Source organism: Leptinotarsa decemlineata, unplaced genomic scaffold (assembly GCF_025532065.1).
Source record: "Leptinotarsa decemlineata unplaced genomic scaffold, Ldec_3_MD MMD2_P_RNA_scaffold_7, whole genome shotgun sequence".
Lineage (NCBI taxonomy): Eukaryota > Metazoa > Arthropoda > Insecta > Coleoptera > Chrysomelidae > Leptinotarsa > Leptinotarsa decemlineata.
In genome coordinates, this window is record NW_027412534.1 from 3,885,111 (window position 1) to 3,906,497 (window position 21,387).

A 21,387-nucleotide genomic window follows, 5' to 3' on the forward strand; every position below is an offset into this window, starting at 1 on the left:
CACTCTTTGGCGATTAGTCAAGAGCAGAAAAAACAAAAGAGAAGCCCCGACGCCTATACACGGCCAACGAGGTTTTACAACGGAAGACAAAGCCTTAGCCTTCGCGGATACTATGGAAAGCCAATTTAGGCTGAACATAGATCCAAACGATGATATCGATAGAGATATACGAATCGAGGAAGCAGTGGAAGAAACACTGTTACTCAATGACGAAGACGTCATCAGACCAGTATCAGAAGAACTGAACGGACTGATTCTCGCCAATAAGCCCAAAAAAGCCCCAAGAGCTGACGCAATAACCAAGAAACAGCTGCCGACAACAAAAAAACGACGCTCAAAAACATTATTAACAGTTCGCTGAATCTCAGATACTTCCCTAATAGCTGGAAGCACGCTGAGATTATAATGTTACCTAAAAAAGGACAAGACCTGAGATTCCCTCAAAACTACAGACCCATAAGTCTGCTAGGTTCCATAGCCAAGGTCGCGGAGAGAGTAGTCCTGCAAAGGTTGGAGAGGAGATCGAAGACAGACAACTCCTACCGGACGAGCAGTTCGGCTTCAGGAGAGACCATTCCTGCGAACTACAAGCCCTAAGACTGGTTGAAAACTCAATCCAAGAGATGAATAGAAAAAGACACGATCAAATACTACTGTTAGACATCTCGAAGACCTTCGACCGCGTCTGGCACGAAGGTGTTCTACACAAAATGATTAATTTCAACCTACCACTGGGACTAGTCAAGTGGATAGGGCCCTAACTGAAGGATATAACTTTTTTGGTGGAGCTCAACAACATACGCTCGCCGGTAAGATAAATAGAAGCTGGAGTGCCTCATGGCGCAGTCCTCTCACTCACACTCTACAACCTATATGTCAGCGATCTTCCGAGAACCGACCACGTCAAGGTCTCTCTCTATGCAGATGACACCGACTTGATGTCCTCGTCCATGGCGAGAGAATTCAGGGTAGCCTACATGCAAACTGCAGTTGCTGCTCTCGAAACCTGGTTCCTGGACTGGAAAATCCGTCTGAACCCCGCAAAAACGCAAGCGATAGCATTAGGCAGGCAAAGCGCCCACCCGAATCTCAGAGTTATCATGGCAAGACAAGAAATCGCCTGGAGCCCACAGGTTAAGTACCTAGTTCTAACGATAGGCCGCAAGCTTACCTGGGAGAAGCATATACAATCGGTGAAGACTAAAGTGAGTGCGGGGATGGCACAGCTATATTCCTTACTCAACCGCAAGAGCAAGCTGAGTCTTGAAAACAAAGTGTTACTTTATGAGACTGTGTTTAAACCAATGATTATGTATGCCTTAGGAGTCTGGGGACACACAGCGAAAACTCACGTTGAAATTCTGGAACGGGTCCAGAATAAAATTCTAAGGATGGCAACAAACGCTCCGTGGTATGTACGGAACGCAAACATCAGACGGGATCTGAATCTCCCAACCATTCGGGAGAGTAGATAGTCCCGAAATAGAGGAGTTTAAGAAAATGGCGGGAACTCACGAGAACCCCCTAGTCAGGGCCGCGGTAGATTATGATATCGACGACCCTTCCCGCTTCAAAAGGCCTCGTATCTCCGCGAGGTTAGGTCACTGGCTAGTAACCTCAGGAAGCTACGAGTCAAACAGAGTTCAACAAAGAACACGGCGGTGAGAATTTAGTCTCGACCGTGCAACGTACCTCTCAGAATCTTAACTAAGCCTATATCACAGGCAGAGAGCACGAAAGAGTCAGGGATTTGAAATCCAACTCGATTTAGAAGAAGATAGGAATTGCCGATGAAGTCATTCTTGGTTTACATCTTGAACTGTTTACAACTTGAAAATATTAAGATTTTCGCTGAAAGTGAAAGTGATATTTGAATATTCAATTGAATTATATCGTATACTTTTCTTTCGAAAGGCAAAAGTGAGTTATGGATTCAGTTAAGAATATACAAAGCATTTTGACTTCTGCCGGATTCTCGATGACGATGAGAGAACTAGCAAGGGATTACATTGAATTCATCAATGAACCTATTCCATTTCGAAAGCATGGGTTCAGTTATCTTGAACAGTTTTTACGTTCAATGCCAGACACAGTCGAGGTGAGTATATTTTACACAAAGTGATATTACGATTGTGATTGTACTTTGTACAATTAAGTCTAGTATATTCCTTGATATTGTCTTCAGTAATTACTACTGCTACAGCAAATATTACAATTTTAATTCAAATTTGAATGATTTTCGCATTTAACCTATTTACAGCCATTTATTGAAAAGCTTCCGAGTCTTTCCTGGAGAAGTGCACAGCTTCTGCAACACTATTTCAAAATCGCAAACATTAATTTCAAAATTAAACCGAATATTGTTAAACATTTAATTGTAGTGGCACTATGCCACTTTGTTATTGTCACGTGTTATATTTCAATAGTGCACTATATTATAATCATTTATCAAATTATATCCACATAGCACTAGAACTTCAGATACTCCACTTTTTTGTCACCCGAACTATAATAACGAGTAAGTTACCTAATTCATTGAATATACAAAAAGTTATCATTTCTAGATCATGAATATATTCTTGTTTAGATACTCTTTCATCTAATGTTTTATTTGTAGGTGTAGGGATCTGGACCATGCGCAATTGTCCATGTTACTAAATCGGAGAAATCTTCACATTTGTATGATTTGATTTCCAAACTGGGAAAGAATGATCCTCGTAAGGGTGAAAAGTAAGTGTTTCATATATTTTACTGGCTAGATTTCGTAGTCTAAATATATCGTGTATTCTTCCAGTTAAAATACGGATGAAGGTTCGTTCTTCCATACTCTTGCTCATTTTGAAACATGAATAATGAGAAATAAAACTTTTTATGTTTTAATAAACATAGAAAGTTATTTCCCAAGATGATCTCGTACCACGTAGTAGCGGCTACATCCATCAATTTAATTTTGAAGCGATTATACTTCTATTTTTTTTCAATTCTCTCAACCGAATGAGAAAAAAGATTAATTTCAAAAATGTTTCATAATGATCATATTTTGAACAAGACAATCTAGAATTTTTTTTGTCTCCAAAACTACTTCTACTTCTTGTATTATACCAACTGATTGAAAGTCTAAAACTCCCAAAGTAATACCAAATTTTAACGATGAAAAAATATATGGTTCACTATAGAAATTTGAAACAGGCGGTTTCTAATGATTTAATGGTGATGAGAACTCATAGAATTCTCAGATTCATTCAATCATCATATAAGGATTATAACAGATTCATAATATCTAATACCACCAAGACATTACCTTGGGGGCATAACGACATCGAGTTTTATCAAACGAGCCCCAATCAAAATTTCAGAATTCTTTTGGTAGTGTTGAAAGATGAAAGTTATGTCGGAAATGAAAGATTAGCTCTCCTCATCGAATTATCAAATGTTACCGTTCTCTCCCACTATATCCCCACCATAACCCCACACCACATAAAAACTGATGGTGGGGGTTGTACAGGGAGAAGTGAGTGGAGCTTATCCTTTTAAAAATGGGAGAGGAGGCCAGAGCCAGAGAGGCCAGATCATTCGCTTGCAGTAGTCTTTCGAATCAACTTACCTCCAGTGCCCAATCGAGCCAACCTGCTTTCAGCAACAAGTGTCATCTAGTTGTCCAGCTGAAATTCTTCAATTCAATGTAAGTTCATACTTTCAATAACTATTTATATGTATATTGTATTGAGTTAAATTTTGATTTTTTTTCAGAAGCATGTCTCTCTGACGGTTGGAACTTCTTTAACTGAAGCCCAACTGGACGAGGCCATGCGCAGGAGGGTGGTTGTCATCAGGACATGGTGATCCAGCCACCTAGGACACAGACGACAACGATGTCTCCGAGGACGACTTCCAACGTTAAGCCCCTCTTCCATCGAGGCGGTACCGACGTCTCAGAGTTTGGAAGGACTGTCAGAGACGTTGAATCCAAACTTGGAGGAGCCACTGCCTGACCTTCTGGGATTATCGGATGTGGAAGACGTGACGTCGACACTGCTACCTGGGATGTTATCCTAGACTGATTCTGAGGACGAGTTTGAAAACCTGAAGAAGCGGATACGGGGCAACAAGGTGGAGAAGTGTGAAGAGCGGATCTCCCAGAAGACGAAACCACCATCCATGAAGTCGAAGCCATCAACCAGGAGAAAGGATGATGAACTAAGCGTAATTATAAAAAGATGCGAAAAAAACACGGCCATTAGAGCTTGGCCGGAAGCAACCCGTTCTTTGGAAGGATCAAACGCTGGACCATCAAGCCCTGCAGCACCCGTCCACCAGGTACAAGTGGTCGTAGATGTCCACCGCGAAGCTAGTCCCACTCCCTTACCACATCAGGATGGGACATAAACCTCACCAGCCCTTCCTGAGGAAAACATTCCTTCGCCCACTCGAGAAGTCGCTGCGGAAGTTCCTCTATCTATGAGGATCAGAAAGTTGTTGATTCTTCGTCATATATACGATCTTTGATGGATAAATTGAGCAAGAAGCGACAGCGCTGAGGTGAGTGCGGTTCCCGCCACAGAGCCATGGTTGCAAAATTTGAAGGCATTCAGGCTCAGAAGCGGGAATTAGATAAGCAACTCTCTCGCATTGAAGCGGATCTTCGCAAGGAAGAAGCTTGAAAGCGAGCTAGTAGCTTATATTGTGAAGTACGAACCTCCTATGCAAATGCAGCTTAAGGCTCAAAGAGCCGTCAGCAAAGTGCTAATGTGAAGGCAGTCGAAGGCCTAGTAACGGCACTAGACCAGCTGAAAAATCTCATGACGCAGTTTCCCGCGCTACATATGATGTTCGCGGCAAAACCCCCACAACAGGAACTAAATGGCTAGACGCCACATAGTCCCAGAATCCCTGAAGATTGTCACCTAGAAAGCCAACGGGCTACTCAGGAAGAAACTCGAAGTAGAGAACTTCCTGACAGAAAACGACGTGGATGTCATGCTCCTGCAAGAGACGCACTTGCAAGGAAACACGATATCGATTCCGAACTGTATTTTATAAAAAAGACAGAGTCGGTAGAGGCGGAAGTGGAGTGGCCATCCTCATGAAAAGATCGATTAGACATGCTCAAATTGGTCTTGACGAGGATGCGCTAAATCGTTTAGAAGCTATAGGCATTGAAGTAAACCTTCAAAGAGGGCCACACCGAATTATAACGGTATACAATCCCCCCAACAGCCGAATACAGCCGGAAGCACTCAGTGCTCTCCTGCTAGAAACAGACACCGCGACGATAGCTGCAGGCGATTTCAAAGCGAAACACACGCAGTGTAGTAGAGCAACCAATATGAATGGCCAAGGGCTTCACGCTCACGCCGATGAACACGGATATCTGGTTCTAGGACCGCCGTTGCCTACCCACTACCAAATACCGCACAGACCTGATGTTCTTGACATAGTAGTTGTCAGGAACATAACTCTCAACTGGGATATTACGTAACTTCTGAGCTTGATTCAGATCACAACCCAGTGATACTGATTCTAGGGGAAGGCCTTTCGATACAAAATGACAGCGGAGGAATCAGGACCAACTGGGAAGCTCTCAAATCGTATTTGGAAGCAATCCCCGCCATAGAACGACCTCCGGAAATCCCCGAAGCCTTAGACGCTACGGTAACACGGTTTGACGAAAACGTCAGAAATGCACTCGCACCGGTTACCACGACCTACGTGGAACCAAGGAAATCATACAATTTCCTCGACGAATCAAAACTCTAATTAGAGAAAGAAACCGTCTCAGAAGAAGATACCACAGGACTCTATTTCCAGGAGATAGAGCCAATGCGAATGCGAAAGCCAGTGAAGTAAAACGCGCCATTCTAGACTTCAGGAATGAACTCTGGCATGAATACCTCTTGGGACTCGAGCTCGGAGATAACTCTCTTTGGCGATTAGTCAAGAGCAGAAAAAACAAAAGAGAGGCCCCGACGCCTATACACGGCCAACGAGGTTTCACAACGGAAGACAAAGCCTTAGCCTTCGCGGATACTATGGAAAGCCAATTTAGGCTGAACATAGATCCAAACGATGATATCGATAGAATCGAGGAAGCAGTGGAAGAAACACTGTTACTCAATGACGAAGACGTCATCAGACCAGTATCAGAAGAACTGAACGGACTGATTCCCACCAATAAGCCCAAAAAAGCCCCAAGAGCTGACGCAATGACCAACAGGTTATTGAAACAGCTGCCGACAACAAAAAAACGACGCTCAAAAACATTATTAACAGTTCGCTGAATCTCAGATACTTCCCTAATAGCTGGAAGCACGCTGAGATTATAATGTTACCTAAAAAAGGACAAGACCCGAGATTCCCTCAAAACTACAGACCCATAAGTCTGCTAGGTTCCATGGCCAAGGTCGCGGAGAGAGTAGTCCTGCAAAGGTTGGAGAGGAGATCGAAGACAGACAACTCCTACCGGACGAGCAGTTCGGCTTCAGGAGAGACCATTCCTGCGAACTACAAGCCCTAAGACTGGTTGAAAACTCAATCCAAGAGATGAATAGAAAAAGACACGATCAAATACTACTGTTAGACATCTCGAAGGCCATGCGCAGGAGGGTGGTTGTCCATCAGGACGTGGTGATCCAGCCACCTAGGACACAAACGACAACGATGGCTCCGAGGACGACTCCCAACGTTAAGTCCCTCTTCCATGACTCCAACTCAGACCAGGAAGCGAAATCAATGATCGACCTATTCATCGAGGCGGTACCGACGTCTCAGAGTTTGAAAGGACTATCAGAGACGTTGAATCCAAACTTGGAGGAGCCACTGCCAGGCCTTCTAGTATTATCGGATGTGGAAGACGTGACGTTGACGTTGACACCGCTACCTGGGATGTTATCCCAGACTGACTATGAGGACGAGTTCGAAAACCCGAAGAAGCGGATACGGGGCAACAACAAGGTGAAGAAGTGTGAAGACCGGATCTCCAAGAAGACGAAACCACCATCCACGAAGTCGAAGCCGTCAACCAGGAGGGAGGGCGATGAACCGAGCGTATTTATAAAAAGATGCGGAAAAAACACGGCCATTAGAGCTTGGCCGGAAGCAACCCGTCCTTCGGAAGGATCAAACGCTGGACCAGCACCCCCCTGCAGCACCCGTCCACCAGGTGCAAGTGGTCGTAGATGTCCACCGGGAAGCTAGTCCCACTCCTTTACCACATCAGGATAGGACATCAACCTCACCAGTCCTTCCTGAGGACAACATTCCTTCGCCCACTCGAGAAGTTGCTGCGGAAGTTCCTCTGTCACAGAGCACATGTGAGGATCAGAAAGTTGTTGATTCTGTGTCATATATGCAATCTTTGATGGATGGATTGAGCAAGAAGCGACATCGCCGAGGTGAGTGCGGTTCCCGCCACAGAGCCATGGTTGCAAAATTTGAAGGCTTTCAGGCTCAGAAGCGGGAATTAGATCAGCAACTCTATCGTATTGAAGCGGATTTTCGCAAGGAAGAAGCTTGAAAGCGAGCTAGTGGCTTATATTGTGAAGTACGAGCCTCTAGTGCGGCGATGGAAGGACATGATTGCCGGCTCACCAACGGATTTGTAAATATATGTATATATGTAGTGCATGTTAATTTCAAGATATATTTAAGTTGTATATAAAATATTTTTTGCATGTTAATTTTGAGGTTGTAATTTTTTTATGATAAAATAAATGAAAAATAAACAAGGAATTGAAAGAAGGGCATATATACTTTGGTTGTTGCACCCAGAATACTGCGTGGTTGGGGCAGTATTTATTCCTTTAATCTCGTCATGTTCTAGCCATATTTAACATGTAGAAATTAATTACAGAAATAGTACAATCCATTTAAGTATTCATTCGAAATATGAGTTAGTTCAAAATAAGATCAAAATGTTAAAACAAAAAAGAAATAAAGGTGATTTTATTTTGGAGAAATAAACTTTGTATGGTAAGACTAATGAGTTTGATTAATAATAAAGAAGCTGCAAACCTTGTCCCATCTCTCAGCATTATTCAATTCGAATATGACGTTTCCATAGATAAATAATAAAAGATATTATCTATTAGAGTGGTTCAACAAATAGACGTTATCATTAGTTACTGTGTTTGGAAAACAAAATTATCACCAACATGACGGCTCATAAAAATATCAATGAGTGATATTAATAAAAATGAAGAAAAGCAATTTCAACTTGGTTAGTGTGTTTAAAATAAAATGTCGTTTGAAATAAAAAAAAAATGAGCAAAATGGGGAAAAAAATTAAAATGAATCCACCCACCCACCCCAATTTTTTTATCGTTAATTTGGTCGCCGGAATTCGAACCCGGACCATCCTCTTGGTGGGCAAAACTCTTAACCTTTACACCATCATAGGCTTACTAACGTTAACGTTTTAAATTCTATATAAATCACAAAAGATTTATTTATATGAAAATTATTAATTTTTTGCTTTTGTTGATCGGGAGTTGAACCACTGATGTTATTTTGAATTATATACAAATTAGAAAGGATTCATTATTAAAAAAAATGTTGGTCACCAGGATTTGAACTTGGGTCATTCAACTTGGTAGACTAAGTTCTTAACCTTTACAGGCTAAGTTCTCAACCTTCACGCCACCGTAGGCACACTAATATTCACATTTTCAATTTAATATAAATTGAGAAAGGGTTATTCATGCAAAATCGGATCTAATAAGGAACAAATTTGGATTAGGAAAGTTATAACGAAATAGGATTGAATTTCGTTAGCTATTACTTGAGTCTTTAATTTTCATAATTGGAAAATGAATATCTATCATTCAAAAAAATTATCCACTCTCGCAAGTTTAAGAAAAAAATTCAGGAAGTCTTCGAATTATTCGTACAGAAAGGGTTGATTCTAGAAAAAATCGGATTATTGAAGGAATTGAGGAAGGTATAATGAAGTACCAGAAAAGTTCGTCAGCTATTACTCAAAATCTTTGATTTTCATAATTGCAAAAATAAATTACTGAAGTATTTATCAATATGTTGTATTCAAAAACAAAATCTTAGCAGAAAGTTTGAATTCTTCATGAATTACAAAGGGTTGATTTATGAAAAATTTGATATCAGTACCTCTACCCCTCCACTCTCCCCCCCTTCTACAAATCTCTACCCCTCCCCTCCTTCTACAAATCATATATAAAAGATTGCATTCCCATTAATTGATAAACTTGTTCACTCATCATGAATCAAGTAACGCCAGTTGTGCAAGAAGCTGATTTCACAAGTGAGTCTCATTTCATTCGTCCTGTGGAGAAATTGAAGTGCAAATTATTAATTCGACGTGCCCGGACGATGACTTTGATGAGTATTCAGATACCACCATTGATTTATTGGCAACATGGTATGTTGTGAATAGTCGTGTGTTCGATTGCTCCTACAATATCATTACAAATTGTGTGTAAATCAAGATAAAAAAATCTGAAAAGTTGTGTACTTGTAGAAAGGAAGTAGTATCACACCCTGGTGAAAAGTGCAATCTAAGAAAATGGTTCTAACGCGAGATGTTGTTGATGAAATAAAATCGGCAGTAAATAATGCCATGTCGAAGTTCCTGAGAGACCAGACATTTATAAAAACAATTACTGATAGTGTAGCCCAGGCGGTCACGTTATCCATTGATAAAAAACTCTCAATGTTAGAAAAAAAAGTCAGCGAACTAAAAACCGAAATGAAAGAGGTAAAACAACACTTTGAAAACCAAATAAAAAATCTTGAAGGTACTACAAGAAAAATAATTAATGAAAATTAAGTGATACATAAAAAACTTGACAATATGGAACAAAGCATGAAGAAAAACAGCCTACGAATCTTCAATTACCAGGAAACTGATGGAGAAAATTTGAGAGAAGGCATAATCAAACTTTTCAATACGAAAATGGCAATTGAGATAAGTAATTCGGATATAGAATTATGTTATAGAGTTGGAAAAAAATCAGAAACCCGAGGAAAAACAAGAGGAGTTTTTATGAGACTTGGAACTCATGGGATGAAGCAAATAATTTATGACAACAAAAAGTTTTTGAAAGGAACCGGAATCGTTGTAAGGGAAGATTTAACAAATATTAGGTTGAACATTTTTAATAAAGCTATTGAAAAAACGTCATTGCAAAACGTGTGGACCTACGAAGGACAAATTTTTGTCAATTATAATAATAAAATATGTATTTTGAAGTCTTATGAGGATTTTGATAAATTATTTGGTGCAGAAGAAAATGAAACTAAATAATACACTTCCTGTGATTTCTTTAGAATAACCAAAATGTTATTCAATAATCAGTAGCCTAAATTTCTTTATAGAAAGTAATAAGATAAGTAATCACACTTTATCAACAGGAACTTAGGAGATTTCGAACAATGTTATTTTCATTAGCCTACCAAGAAACTATATTTTGTTTTATGTACATTATTGTTAGGTTATTTTTTATCTTCATTTCGAATAATATTAGATTATTCAATTATTACTATATACACACACGTCTCTACTCGAATACTATATTTCAGTTTCATTTTGAGTATTCAATACAGAATGATAGAATTTTTAGATATTTTAGATAATCAGAAGGAAATTGAAACACAAGAATATCATGATTTTCGGGTGTTTTTTGATGGAAAAGGGAATATGAAGAGTGCGTTGGCCGTTATTCATTTTAATATCAGAAGCATTAACAAAAATTTTGATGAACTCCTTATTTATCTAGAAGAGGGGAATAAGCATATGGACATAATAATTATATCGGAAACATGGAATGTCGAGTCGGTGAGTGATTATTCAATACCAGGTTATTCAGCATATTACAACAATTCAAAGGTAAATCAGAATGATGGTCTATTGGTATACATCAAGGATTATATTATTGCTGATGTCGAAATAATGTCACTAACTGAAACCAAATTAATACAAATTTCATCGACTATTGATGGTATTGAGATTGGAATAACAGCATCTTATAAATTACCCTCCATTGATACACAAATTTATCTGAACGACATAAAAAACTACATCTATGATTTGAAAAAAAATAATATTGACATATTTATAGGTGACATAAACATTAATTTGATGGATGAAAATTCCGGTTCTGTTAATGAATACCTCAACATCCTTGCTGAAAATGGTTACTTCTCCTATATCAATAAGCCAACCAGGGTTACGTCTCATACACAAAGCATAATAGATCATATTTTCGTTCGTAAAAATAATGCGAACCATAACATACTATTGAGCCCGGCATTATTCAAAATCGATATCACCGACCACTACCCAGTATACTTGGAAATATCAGGAACAATAAAGTCACCTTCTGAAAATGAAAATGAATCAAATACATTTGCAAAAAATATAAATTTCAATAAATTACACAAATCATTAAAAGGGGAAAAATGGGAAGAAGTGATGAGGATTAATGAAATACAGGTTTGTTATGACAAATTTATTGAAAAACTTGAATTTCATTTGAGAGCAGCATCATATTCATACAATACTCAAAATAAAAAATATAAAAAAATTAAACCATGGATCACTACTGACCTGATTAGCGCAATACGGCAACGGGATCACCTGAAAAAGAAATTATTAGTTAAATATACCTCAGAAAGGGAAAATGAATATAAATCATACAGAAATCGATTGAATAATATTATAAAGTTAACAAAAAATCAATATTATAAAAATAGATTAAGTACAATAAATGGAAATTGTAAAAAAACGTGGGAACTTGTTAATGAAATTACTGGAAAAAACTCATCAATAAAAACAAAAGTCGGTAATATAACGTTCAAAAATCAAAACGGAAAACCAATCTCTGATAAAAAAAAAATCCTACTAATCTTAACAATTACTTCACTAACATAGGAACTGAAATGGCAAAAAACATTAAAAAAACAGGAAAGTTACCTGATCATTTCCTCAAAAACACCATGCAACAAGAATCCATGTTTCTGAAACCAGTAACACAAAATGAGCTGATTGAAATTATATTCAAACTAAAAACCAACTGTTCATCTGGTCCTGATGGCATTTCCTCGAAACTCATAAAGAATATTCATTTATTCGTTATATCTCCATTAACTCACATAATGAATTTGATCTATAAAAATGGTAAACTACCACACCAATTCAAAGAGTCAATCGTTACCCACATATATAAATCAGGTAAGCGTGATGACATTGGAAACTATAGACCAATATCGGTTATCAATAATTTTGCTAAAATATTTGAACAATCCTTGAAAAGTAGACTTACAAATTACCTCAATGCAAAAAAAATACTAACAGATAGACAGTTCGGTTTCATTAGCAACTCCAATACCGAAAAAGCAGTACTAGATTTCGTACAAAAAATAATTGGAGCATTGGATAGATCAGAAAAATGTTTAGCTATATTTCTAGACCTAGCTAAGGCATTTGACACTGTTGATCACGACATGTTATTGAAAAAATTACATGGGTATGGTATACGTGGCCCAACATATAATATTTTGGAAGACTATCTATCACATAGGACACAAAAGGTCAAAGTTGATAATAGTCTGAGTGAAGCAATGAAAGTGAAAACAGGAGTACCACAGGGAACAGTTTTAGGTCCCATACTCTTTCTTGTTTACATTAATAGTATCTGTTTCATCAACAATTTTGGGGGTCATCTCATATCATATGCGGACGATACAGCACTCATATTCACAGGTAGTAATTGGAAGGAGGCATTTGAAAAATCAGAAAAAGGACTGAAAGATATCCAGCTATGGCTTAATCACAACCTTCTGAGTCTGAATGTGAAAAAAACTAAATTTATTACATTCACCCTATTACAGAATGATCAACCTGGAAATAACATAATCCATATACATGACAGAGAGTGTACTAATACAACAAATTGCAATTGTGCTGTTATAGAAAGAACGAAAATGATTAAGTATCTGGGAGTTATAGTGAATCGGCATATGAGGTGGGATAACCACATAAACTATGTTGTTAAACGGCTCAGACTTTTAACAAAAAATTTCTATGAATTGAGAAATATTCTGGAATACAAAAATTTGATCACCATATACCAGTCTTTAGCAGAATCTGTAATAAGATACTGTATTGCTGCCTGGGGTGGTACATTTAACAATTCCATCAATACCCTCCAAATATCTCAAAATACAATCTTGAAAATACTATTCAAGAAACCTAAAATATACTCTACCAAATGTTTATATAAGGAAACGCAGTTACTGAAAACAAGAGAACTTTATATCCACCAATGTTTAGTTTGGGTGTACACAAACAAACTCACACTTCAATCAACAAACAAAGAAAAACAAACAAGATTCGTTACTAGCTCTTCCATAAACATACCAACATTTAATAAAAGTCACACACAGAGATGTATTTTCTATCACGGCCCAAAATTATTCAATCTTCTGCCAGCTAACATAAGAAACAATTCCAATCTCAATACATTCAAAAAATCCATCAAAACGTTCATTATGTCCAATACCGAACTTCTCGATTTATTCGGCTAAATATAAACAATGTTCAGCAAGCTCTTCATCATTCCTAATGTTCATCAATTCTGTAAATCAATCAATTAACTATATTGAAGCGTGTGTATATAGATATAGGTATAAGACAGTCAATTGTATATAATTGAATACCCTGAGTGGTAGATGGAAAGCACAACACAAGTACTTTAGTTACTTAGGTGCATCCATCCTCACACTGAGGGAAATATTAACTGTAAATATAACTGCAAAAACTGTAAAAATGATGACCTACAAATAAATCTTGAAATCTTAAATCTTAAATGAGGAACGTGAGTTTGAATTTAAAGCTGATGAGTATGATCTGTTTGATAACCCAAACGATCCAGATGCCGACTTTGGGGTGATTAATGAGTTTTTCCCGATCTTTCGGGAATTACCCAGCCCCGACAGTATGAAGTCGTATTTGTATGAACGAATTGGAGAACGAAATCGATTCGTTAACCCCCCGAAATCATTGTGATACCTGATTCCCCGGAACATGGCATCGTTATTATCGATGATGATTAGGATGGTTAGGTTAGTTTTTCTCGGAGTGTACATGATTTGATTGCTACACACGGAATACTGCGTGATTTGGGACAGCGTTCAACCTAATCCAATATTTTTTTTAACTGATTACCCATGTCTATCGCTTATAGATGATATACAAACTAGGTTAGTTCAATGCAATTTCCATCGAATGATTGGGATATATATTCAAAATCATCTTACTAATGAAAGATTGGGTGTCCAACCATACACTGTCGTCAGACAGTACATATCCAAACAATCTTACACCGTGTCACTAACGTTCAACCACCGGGCGCCTATTATAATGTTGCCGTTGTCAGTCGCCGAATCATCCCCGATACCCTCGTCTTGAAGTTCCGGATCCATTAGACCATCCATCTCTTGTAGATTATTAGCGCGGATAATCTCTCCAACATCCTCCAGACCCCTAGCAACCTCAACGCCTTCTTCAACAGCTATGCCATCTACTAATTCTATTATGTCGTCCTCTCCTTCAGCGATATCATACTCTTCTTCGATGTTATCGTCAGGAACTCCCCCCTCTTCATCCGAAAGCCAATTATTTTAATCTTTGATTGACACTGTCGTCAAAACTTCCACGAAAAAGAAAACATATTTTTGAAAATGTGGCCAATGATCTCATTAGTGCTGCATTCACAGTAGATTCAAAGGCCGTTCAGAATAAGTGGAACGGTTTACTGAGAAGTTATTGTAAAGCAAAAGATAATAAGAACCAAACTGGTCAGGGACCTTCTCGGTTTTTATTTTATGGAGTAATCGATGACATTGTTGGAAACCATCCTAAAAATTGTGATCACTCCTTGAATGTAATAGATTCAGTACCTGAAATTATTGAAAATACAGTAGGTGATGAGAATTTGAATGAAATGTAGATCGCTTGCTTGGCGATGAAGAAAAACACAATTTGGGACCCTCCACTTCTATCAAAAAGAGAAAAAGGTTGAGCGAGACACAACTGAAAAAGGAATATATTGGGATGAAAAAAGAAGAAAACAGAAAAAGACAAAAGAGGCATGATGAGAAATGCTGCATTGAGAAGGAGAAGAATGAGATAGAAAAGAAAAAAATTGCACTTCTAGAGAAATACCTCAATAATGAAATGAGTAAATCAAATGATTTATAAATAGTTAAACGTTTTCTTTTGTTTATTATCAGTCCACATTCTGTAGGTAATATTTTTGATAGTTATGTTCCAGAATATATTTTATTTCTCTTTATTTATAATATGTTTTGTGATATTTATTTAAAGTCCAAAGATATTAATGGTGATACATTAGGTTTGTAGATTTCAAGTTTTTGCAGATGCACATTCAATACACAATCAATCCTAAAAATATAACCCCTTCGTTTCAATACAAATAATTTCAGGGTGCTTGGTTTTTTATTTCAAAAGTACAAGTTCAGTTATGAAATTGTCCTAAATTAAGATTTTACTACAATTCCTATAGTATTCTTTTTTGAACCCATTATCAATAAAAATACTACATATTCCAAATACTTTATTCAAAAAATCATAAATTGAACACCGTAATCATAACTGTGACATGTGTTTTGTTATATAATAGCATCGTCAGGCGTCTCAATACTGAGACAGTATTACGACATTTGAATATGCTATCATATAGCGAAATGTGCCAGTTTTGTAATCTATAAAGTGAAAATTTCATATTGAAGTATTTTTTGAAAACATTATTATGGATTTTCATCGAGTATCGGTCAGATCTATCGCATTTCCGAATTGAACATCTTTTTGAAAACTTGCTGTCGAGTATTTTTTCCTTCTATTTGCTCCTCACCAATAGCATGAAATGAAATGTTTTGCGGCTGATTTCCATCACTTTCTTCAACATCATTCAATAAATTGGTATCGTCACATAGACAAATGTTATGGAGAATACAAGATGCTAAAATTATCAGTGAACTCAAATTTTTCTCTATGTTTTCAAGACTTCTTAATCTTCGAAAACGTCCTTTCAGTAGCCCGAATGCATTTTCCACAATTACTCTATTGAAAAGTTTCTGTTCTTCACTTAGAAACCCTGTGTCTGAATATGGTGTCACAATCCAGTCTAAGTTGGGATACGCTGAATCGCCTTATAAAAAGAAATTGCCAATGAACTCAGGATTTTCGGATATTCTTGCATATAGACCTGATCTTCTCAATAGTCTTGCATCATGCAGCGACTCTAGCACACCACAAAATACATCTATGAACTTTTTAGTATTGTACACAACTCCTTGTAATAACACACTATCATATCCCTTTCTATTTATATATGAATCCTGGTTTTGCTCAGGTTTTGGTATCTCAATATGGCTGCCATCAATAGCTCCAATTGCTCCAGGAATGCCATTATTCCTGGAAAAAGCCTGAGAAATCTGAAGTTTTTTTGTTCATCAGGCCATACAATGTATTTCTTCTTCATTGAAACGAGAAATTTCAGCACCCTTCTTAAACAATTGTATGCTGTACTGAAACTCCAAACCTATCAGAAACCTCTCGAAAAGAATTCCTGTTAGCAAGATACCAGACTGATAATAGCACTGCCTTCTTTGCAGATACATTTGGTCGACCCGAAGCATAAACAGGATTGAAAGCAGATTGTTGAAAGAGGCCTGTAATATTTTAATGTTACATATCAAGTTTTTTGACAAAGATTGAATATACCTACATATGATTTCATTTATTGTTCTCCTCGATACACGAAATTGTGCCTGGAATTCATTGTCATCATATTCGTTGACAGTATGTTCAACATAATTTTGGATTTTTGATCGTTTTCTCCAGGGTTCACTGACATCAAAATCATTAAACATGCCCTCGGATGAACTGGACGAGTCCGAAATATGGAATGTTTTATCTGGCTTTTCCATCAAAGCCTGAAATTGAACATTTTTTGTTTTTACAAGAGAAATTGTGCTTTATTACTTGATAACTCACCATAACCACAAATTCATCGTCAGAATCAGACATTTCCGTAGCTAATACCACACAAATACTTTTGTTATTCTAATACAACCCAATTAAAACAGTATTTTCGAAAACTATGGTTATGTATTTTGTTATTGTTATAACACGCGAAGCGCATGTGCAGAATTTGAACAAAATAAATTTCCTTAAAATGCGTTTTATTTGTAAGCAGCTCGGGTGCAACTGACTCGGGGCTGTTCCAGTGTTTGAAGATCCAAAACGAAAACTCCTATAGAAAAAGAGGTTCATAAGAGTACAGTTGAATTCGTCAGTTGGATATTTCGACATCTAACTGTGAATATTGATATGCCTTTTCCGAAAGAGTGGGATTCAAGAGATGCCAAGGTTATTGGCCTGAGACGTTTATTAATCCATGTACCGGCCTGTGTCGTAGATGTGGTTTTGAAAAATCCAATTCAAATTCCGAGTCCAATCACTGTTCCGATGACGACAAATGATTCAACTCCAGAAGTATGCCCCCAACATAAGTGCTGCAAATGTTCCATAGGAATCGTGTGTAACAATATGGGAATTTTTAGAAATATTTGTGTGAACTGTGCAACAAGTCGTGAGATACCACTTCAACTCTACATTATGATGACTCCAGAGTAGATTGTTGGAAAATGTATGTAATATGTGTAGAAGTGGATGGATACTATGTGAAAATTTTGGTGATATCTATCCCGATGAGAACATCCACTTCCGGAATTGTTGGTGTTTGGACAGTGAAGATCAGATCAAGAGACAAGAAATCCACGATAACGCTATTCGAACATACATGGTACCTCCTACCAGTGAATGTCAATATTTGATATATGTGAAATTATGTGTTGAATAAAATAAGTTATTTGAATATTACTTGTTCTATTTTTTTTCATCGTATAGCACTCCCTACTCAGTCAGAATGAAATTTTGAATTTTTCTAAATTCAATAATAAAAATTTATTTTCATTGTATTATCTTTTATTTTTCATCGAGTACAATAATATTGCAATTACACCAATGAACTTGTAACCTTTTTTTTTGTCAAAAGGTACACTTGCACGGATCTCTTAGTCAGGAAGCTTCTTTGGGTCGTGAGTAGGAGGAAACTGTAAAATTTGATGTTGAATCGGGCGCCACCGGATTTAAAACAGTAGTATTTCAGAATTTTGCCAACCACGGAAAACAAAATTCATATTATATGACGTAAAAAAAACTATCCAGTGACTACATAAAATATTCCGCTATCTCTGTTGAAACACGAAAACAACATTAGAATAAAATATCATTTAATAATTAGAACATTCAAATAATCAAATGTTTAGGAGGATCTAAGTTAGATATGATCAACATTTATATTATATAACTCGCCTGTTCATAGTACTATGTTCAGCGTAACAAGTGTGAGTCTTCTAATGACTCGCTGTAAAAAAATTAAGATTGATTCTTCAAAGTAATTATTTTAAATGAATTGCACGTGATAAATATATCAGTGCCAATAATTTTTCATTATCAGTTACGGACGAGAAAATAATAATATCATCTACTAATCGGTAATCAAATAAAAAAATAATGAATCAGAAAATATCGAAAATCTGGCCTTAATTTACCTCGATGTATGATGGTGCTTGGAGTTCTTGGTAATGTCCTAAAGAGATGACGACAACTTGTAGCAGTGCTCTTATAAAAAAATGTTCCACTGTTACATGAATATGGAGTAGAGGAGTTCTCAGGAAATATAGAAATATGATTCTGCCAAATAGTACCAATACTTCAGATTCGGCTGACGAAGGTGATTCGGATACTGGAGTCCATCAAACTTATTATATAACAAATTCTGGAGTCGGAAACTTTTCTCAGCTGGCTGAGTTGGTACTCTCCAGAAGAAACCCTACGAGAGAATTAGGAATAAATTTTCACGTGATTGGAAAATAGGCCAATTCCCTCTTTTTTTTTAAGCAAATGAAATTATAAAAAAACTATGGACTAAAAAAACTTACCCCAGTAAAGGAAGGTTTCTATTCCAAATAGGTATAAATCCTACTATTAAATGATCTACAAAGTGATGAAAAAGCAATAGCCATACAGCATAACAAATCCAATTAAGAAATAATGCATAAACGCAATTTGCTGAGACAGAGAGAGGCAAAGCCGCTTATCATATCACATCACCTTGGTAACTATCCACAATATTCAAAAATATTTTCAGAGAACAGAAATGGAGTTTGGGATTCGGAAGAGTGAAGTCGTGTGCCATCTAATAGAGACAGGTAGAACTTGGAATGTTTTAGGTATAGACAACATAATAAATGATTAATATTAAGTTCGAATTCATTGTTGGCTGGTGGCACCTATCAGTAAAGAGCATCACTAGGACAGTACGAAATGAATTGATCGTGATCGAATATGACATGTATACAAGTAATTTCATAAAATATTTCGCGTTATACTCTGAACAAAAAAAAAAACGTTACAAACTTTCATCGATCCAAGAGTTATGATTTTCAAAGAATTCCAACCACATCAGAAATAGGCGACGTTCTTTCCTTTTCAAAACTCGCTCAACCAAATAGGTATTGGGATCTTTGGCTTTATTCAACTCAATTTTATAAAAGCAGCCTTTGATTGGATGTCCATTCACATCTTCTAGCTCATGAGTTATAGGCTCTGTACTATTAATTTTCACAACTTTAAAAAGTTCAGTGGTAAAGTTTGCTATATAATCTTTGGTTAATACGTTTTTATACTTGCTGATTCGCACCATATCGCCAATTTTAAATTGATTTGAATGTTGAGTAATGATTGATATGGTGTTCCCTCACCAATAATGAAAGTTTTGAATTATAAAACTCGGTACCGTGATCAGATTCTAAGTTCTTCGGCACATGCTTTGCATCTTTCAGCACCCTCGCTAAAGCTGCAGTAACTGAATCAGCAATTTTATTTTTTAATGGTCTTGACCATACATACTTCGAATAACAGTTGATTACTATGAGGATGTACCTATAACCTTTAGCATATGATTGCATTTCCATCAGATCCATCTGCCACAAATCCGAAAATCCCTTTATTATTGTCTTTCGACACGCCGGCTTATGTATTTCCTTCACAACCTGCCATTTTGCATTACTCATATTACTCCTATATGGCTTCTTCTAAGTGATGAAGTTATGAATTCAGTTCGCTAATGTTCACGTGCAAATTTAACGACTTGTCGGGGGGATTGTATACCGTTATAATTCGGTGTGGCCCTCTTTGAAGGTTTACTTCGATGCCTATAGCTTTTAAACGATTTAGCGCATCCTCGTCAAGACCAATTTGAGCGTGTCTAATCGATCTTTTTATGAGGATGGCCACTCCACCTCCGCGTCTACCGACTCTGTCTTTTTTATAAAAGACAGATATCGTGTTTCCTTGCAAGTGTGTCTCCTCTTGCAGGAGCATGACATCCACGTCGTTTTCTGTCAGGAAGGTCTCTACTTCGAGTTTCTTCCTGAGTAGCCCGTTGGCGTTCCAGGAGACGATCTTCAGATATTCTGGGACTATGTAGCGTCTAGCCATTTAGTTCCTGTTGGCTGCGGGGGGTTTTGCCGCGAACATCATATGTAGCGCGGAAAACTGCGTCATCAAATTTTTTAGCTGGTCTAGTGCCGTTACTAGATCTTCGACTGCGTTTACATTAGCACTTTGCTGACGGCTGTTTGAGCCTTGAGCTGCATTTGCATAGGAGACGCCGCTCCTGGTCGCATTAGCCCCGATGGGCCTCCTTGGGGCTGGTATTGGCTGCCTCTGAGGGGCGACAGGTTGCCTTGCGGGTACCGTCTGTCGCCGGGGGGCTGCTGGGTCTGAGTTCCTTCTCATGTCCTGTATTCTGGGGAATGCAGGACAACCTCGATAGCTGGCAGGGTGTGCTCCTTTACAGTTGTTGCACTTCGCAGGCAACTGCTTTGTCTCGCTCTGTGTAAAATGCTTGTCTCGCATTTCACACAGATCGGAATTTCCTTGCAGTTCTGCTGTGTGTGACCGAATCTCTGGCAACGGTAGCACTGGCCTACCGTAGTTCTTGGTCGCTGAGTCTCTGCTCGGACTCTTATGTTGAGGATGTCTCCTACGTTGTATATATGTCCTTGCGTTTTGGGAATCAAAACAAGGACCAGCGGCAGCTCTTTGCTGTCCGCTTTTTTCATCTTGGATATAGCGTAAAGCTCTGCTTTAATATCTTTGATGTCCAGGAATTCTGGGACACTCTTAGTGGTTTTTCCTCCGCCATACTGTACGTATGGTGAGGGATTTTCATTCTCTCTAGCAGGGCCATCATTGTCCTATAG

At 37.6% G+C, this 21,387-nt stretch overlaps 1 protein-coding gene and 1 long non-coding RNA gene across 2 annotated transcripts; one reads left to right on the forward strand and one right to left on the reverse strand.

Annotated features, from left to right (window-relative positions):
* Window positions 1–2,112: 2,112 nt before the first annotated feature.
* LOC141480308 (uncharacterized) lies at window positions 2,113–7,852 on the forward strand. The gene is made up of 2 exons (XM_074170220.1): window positions 2,113–3,682; window positions 3,751–7,852. Exon 2 carries the CDS (start codon window positions 6,541–6,543, stop codon window positions 7,192–7,194), a length of 654 nt encoding a protein of 217 aa, XP_074026321.1. The 5' UTR covers window positions 2,113–3,682; window positions 3,751–6,540; the 3' UTR covers window positions 7,195–7,852.
* A 3,200-nt stretch (window positions 7,853–11,052) lies between these two features.
* LOC141480309 (uncharacterized) lies at window positions 11,053–15,359 on the reverse strand. Its single transcript, XR_012464261.1, has 2 exons — window positions 11,942–15,359; window positions 11,053–11,605 (listed from the first exon to the last, which is right to left on the reverse strand). It is a non-coding gene; the product is annotated as an uncharacterized lncRNA (long non-coding RNA).
* Window positions 15,360–21,387: the final 6,028 nt, after the last annotated feature.

What these genes read in the sequence shown, in the direction of transcription:
- LOC141480308 (XM_074170220.1), top strand. Translation starts at nt 6,541, where the DNA reads ATGAATAGAAAAAGACACGATCAAATACTACTGTTAGACATCTCGAAG.